The sequence below is a fragment of the Adiantum capillus-veneris genome, chromosome 18, assembly GCF_014529385.1.
Source record: "Adiantum capillus-veneris isolate H3 chromosome 18, ASM1452938v2, whole genome shotgun sequence".
NCBI lineage: Eukaryota > Viridiplantae > Streptophyta > Polypodiopsida > Polypodiales > Pteridaceae > Adiantum > Adiantum capillus-veneris.
This window is the reverse complement of record NC_140948.1, coordinates 11029876-11034306: the sequence shown is the minus strand read 5'-3', so window position 1 is coordinate 11034306 and position 4431 is coordinate 11029876. Positions and strand designations below refer to the sequence as shown.

Below are 4431 nucleotides of genomic sequence, written 5' to 3'. Positions count from 1 at the left end.
GATGCGTGTGCGAGTTGCACACGTACAAGTACCAAGCTTTATAGAATAGCATCAACGCGTCATAAAAAGACGTTCAACGCTTGTGCAAGATGTCACTATCAAGCGTCTTCTTTTTCTAGTGATAGGGATAATTTCACCCAAAAGATTTTCATGGACATTTTCAAAAATAAGAACAAAGGCTTTTTCAACATAACGTTAGCCTTCTTCCTATTGGCTAAAGAGCATTCTCTCACTAGAGTTAAAAGCCCCGAAAGTGAGTCTAACTTTCTCCTAATGCTTGTCCACCATCTATTGCTTCATCCTCCCACTGATAAACTCTTCAACAAAGGAAGCTTGATCCATCTCCTTGTACTGTCCACCAAGCTCCTTCCGGCATACTTTGTAATGCTCGAATGCACATGAGACGTTGATATCGCTTGCAGTTTTGCTTGAACTTCCAATCTTTATCGGTGAACCTTTTCATGGCTGCTTTCTTCCAAGCCTTAACCTCAAGATTAGGCAGCAAATTAGCTCTTCTCTCTACCTCTTTGTGCAAGGGCCGACCCCCAGGACGCTTTGGAATCTCTATGTCAATACCATGAGACTCCTTGAGGTGTGTCATCATCCTCAATCTCTTGAATAGGAAGGCCAAACGTGAGGGGCAATCCTCACTTGCGTGACATTGGTGTGCTAGTCTTCCATCGGGGAGCTCAATCTCTACATAGAATTTGCAAGGATCAATGTTTTTTGCCTCTTCCTTCTTTGCTTGTGCTTTCTCTTCTATGCCATTAAAATCATCGCTTAGCTCTTCGATGTAAGAGGCATTATCAACACTTGAACTAGCCATCTTCTTTCGCGGGTGGTTGATGAGGCTAGGAGGTGTGGGCGGATTATGCATGACCAACCGCGGGATTCTTCTCACCGAAGATGTTGGCAATTTTTGACCAGGAGATATGGAGGGGCTATTGAAGCTCTCCTCTTGAGAAAGCAACAACTCTTCATGAGCTTCATTGACCCCATCCACATGTTCAAGTACCTGACTCTTTGCATCCCCCCAGGGATTACCCCTCCTCTCAACTAAATCTCCGAAAAGCATGGAGTTGGCCCGTGTCATGGGTGAGGAAGTAGCTCCCACACGAGTATCTTGCCTGGCTTTTTTCTGGGTGATCGCCCCATTTTTAGGGGTGCTTACTGCCAAGCACACAACCATTAGCACAACAATGCATTCAAATGGTTGAATGTGTATGTGTGGGGGATGACCTATTACATTTGTGTGTGTGTGTGTGTGTGAACAACCGATTGCATTCATGTGTGTGTGTGTCTGGCAAAAGAGAGAGGATATGCATGCAGCACAAGCAATAGCATATGCATACCAAGCATCTATCACAAACAAGTGTGCCTTCCCCCTCTTTGTTCAACACGTCAGAATGCAGCACTTGCCAACCTCGGCTCAAACACAAACACCCCTCACAAACACGTGCTGGTCCTCAACCGCCTGCAATTCCCGTGGGTGGGCTATACCTCCCACATTAGCGATTGCAGCTTCGGCATCCCCCCATGCCACCCCCTCATGCATGCATGCATGCAAAATGACAAGGATCCCCTCCAAGCTCTGAGTGGCCTGCCAGTGCGGATTCCTTTTCTGTCCATGTTTACCTCCCAAACCCAGCCACGTACGTATGCCTGTCCGGTTTAGTTTTTACCGAGATGGACCGCCAAGCGGGCATGCCTGTCCGGGTTTAGTTATTGTTGAGGTGGATCGTTAGGCAACACGCCGTCCGGGTTTAGTTTTCAAGTGACTGACGCTCAAGATCCCCCCGATAGCCGTGCGCCCACTTCCAACCCCTTGATCCTATTGCCACCCCGCATTAAAGGCTGGGTGTTACTTAGTCCTGAGGCATATCTACCCATCATGACAGTGACCAGCTTTGGTGAAAATACCACACCGGGAAATCATCTTCAGTACAACCGTGGAAGGTAGGGAGCGGGAGCATAAACTTTTATTAGAGCATAGTCACGTGAGGCGTAACCAAATACCAAGCAGCTACTAAGCGAATAGCTATTGTGATCACACGCAAGATACCTAACAAGACTCACTGCCCCACCTGAGGTTCTTGGGGCGACTGCAAAACAGTTCGCGGCCTTGGAAATTATATTAAAGGCAGGCCAACAAATTAGGCAATCCTTATGTACAAAGAGTTATACAGGCAGCGCCTTACAATTAGCTGAAAAGAGCTGCACTAGTAGTCGAACGTGAACGTCGCTTAGCAATCCGAGCAAAGAGAGGGTTCTTCATGGCCACTACACCAGCATTTCTCTCGCCCAGGTCCATGAGGCTACCATCTTTGGCAGGAGACCATTGGAAGTTTTGCACAAGGCGACCTACGAGAAGATTGGCATGGAGGAGCGCAAGTTTGGCCCCTGGGCATATCCTTCGCCCCAATCCAAATGGAACAGCATTGCTCTTCTTCCATCCCGTCAAATCAATCTCCACGTCCAGAAACCGCTCCGGCTTGAACTCCATGGGCTCCTCCCAAACATTGGGATCCCTTAGTACTGATGCCAAGTGAAAGCTCACCATAGCATTCTCTGGTACGTCATATCCACCCACCTTGCATGGCCCATTTGTCGGTGTATGTAGGAATGTGAAATGTGCCGAGGGATGCCTTCTTAATGTCTCCTTTATCACTGCTCGCAAGTATGGAAGGCCTTCCAGGTCTGCCTCACACAGGGGCCGATCACCTGCATGCTCATGGATTTCTTGAAAGACCCTTTCTTGGATTTCCGGATGGTAGATGAGGTTGGCCATGGCCCATTCCACACAAGCTGCTGTAGTGTCGGTACCGGCATTCATGAATTCCGTGCATAGGGCAGAAATTTCGCAATTGCCAAGCTTGCGGCATCCATAACCATCCACCTACAAATTGTTGAAACGACCAATCTGTTAAGTAGATCAAAGCTTATGGTATTGTCAACACACACACACACACACACACACATTAGAATCCATGCATGCTTGGTCTACTGAAATCCATTGGCACTGTGCATGCTTGGTCTACTGAAATTCAATACAAGTGGCTGGGCGAGGGTGATTATCTTACCGATTGAGCATCTTCCTCAAACTTAGTGGAGAGCAAAGTATGCATGTAGCAGCCCACCCTTGCAGTACTAGTGTTATCTGTGAGCATGATCTCTCTGTTCTCTTCTATCAAGGGACCCCAAAACTCTTCTTGCTTCTTCTTGTAATCTTGCCTCGTTTTCACTTTCTTGCCTTCAAAGAGGCCCAAAAGGGGTATGAAGTCACCTTTCAGAAGGCCTTGCAAAATGAGCGTCTGCTTGGCAATCTCATCCAGCACATCGAGGGTACTCTCATCGAGGTGCCTGCCCACACACATATATGCAAGAATCCTGAAGATTGCCAACCTAGAAGGGGCAGACACAGGGACCACCCCTTCATTTTGGGAGGCCTCTCCTAGAAGCCAGGATATGAAGGAGTCGAATATCCCCTTCCTGACAGGGCTCAGTTTGTTGAGATTTGAAGGGCCAAGGACGACACTCACAAGGGCTCGTCGCAGAGATCGCCAATAGGGCCCATAGGGTGACGTGTTCATGATGCAGTAGTTGCCGGTGAGGATGGCTCTTGAGCGTAATCGGGGGCGTGATGCGAGCGCAGCACCGCATTCAAGCAGGGCCTCCCGGGTCTCCTTGGCACCAGATATGGCTATGGAAGGAACCCTCCCCAACCACAGTGTCAAAATCGGGCCATATCTTTTCTCTAGCTGTGATAAAGTCAGTTGGGCGCTGCCTAGGCTGAGCAGGTGGCCAGCCAGGGGCCATCCTCTTGGCCCCGGTGCCATTTTCTTCATCTCGACTTTGCCGCTCGCCCACCATTTCGTTCCCAACACAGCAAATAGTACTGCTGTTATAACTAATTGCCACCACCACGCCCACCCCGAACATGCATCCATCCTGATTCCTCAGCGACAGCGTCTTCCCTCTGCTGCAATTGCGGATGCGGAAAATCTAATAATAAAGGGCTTCACTCACCTCCTGTGAGCGTTGAATGTGAGCGCTCTGGAATTGAGCTGAAGAGAGAGAGAGAGAGAGAGAGAGAGAGAGAGATCTCCGGACTTGTGACTCCTCGTACTCCGGACGTTGAGGACTGTAGGGACGAGGCCGGAGCGGTGGCCCCCATTCGAAAAATCTATCTACGGCAAAGGCCTTAGAGCTCCGTCACACCTAGAGGCTGGAGGGGGTTGGACGAGCTTCAAGCAATGCAACCCTCCCCTTCGAAACGAGTAGTCCATGCCAAGCTTTAACAACGCAAACCTCATGCAATGGGTTGCTGCAAGTCAAGGTCACCTAAATAGGTCTACTGAAAAATTTGCAAGCACGTTCTCAAAGTCAATCCCATGCTTCTAGTTTTTCTTGCGAAATCTGTAAATTGATGCG

At 48.9% G+C, this 4431-nt stretch overlaps 2 protein-coding genes across 2 annotated transcripts; both read right to left on the bottom strand.

The window, feature by feature from the left end:
- Positions 1 to 319: 319 nt before the first annotated feature.
- Positions 320 to 1189, bottom strand: LOC147435228 (uncharacterized). Its single transcript, XM_086487923.1, has one exon. The coding sequence runs from the start codon at positions 1187 to 1189 to the stop codon at positions 320 to 322; it is 870 nt and encodes a 289-aa protein (XP_086344049.1).
- An 877-nt stretch (positions 1190 to 2066) lies between these two features.
- Positions 2067 to 4065, bottom strand: LOC147435227 (cytochrome P450 77A1-like). The gene is made up of 2 exons (XM_086487922.1): positions 3081 to 4065; positions 2067 to 2896 (listed from the first exon to the last, which is right to left on the bottom strand). Exons 1-2 carry the CDS (start codon positions 3945 to 3947, stop codon positions 2201 to 2203), a joined length of 1563 nt encoding a protein of 520 aa, XP_086344048.1. The 5' UTR covers positions 3948 to 4065; the 3' UTR covers positions 2067 to 2200.
- Between the last annotated feature and the right edge of the window lie 366 nt (positions 4066 to 4431).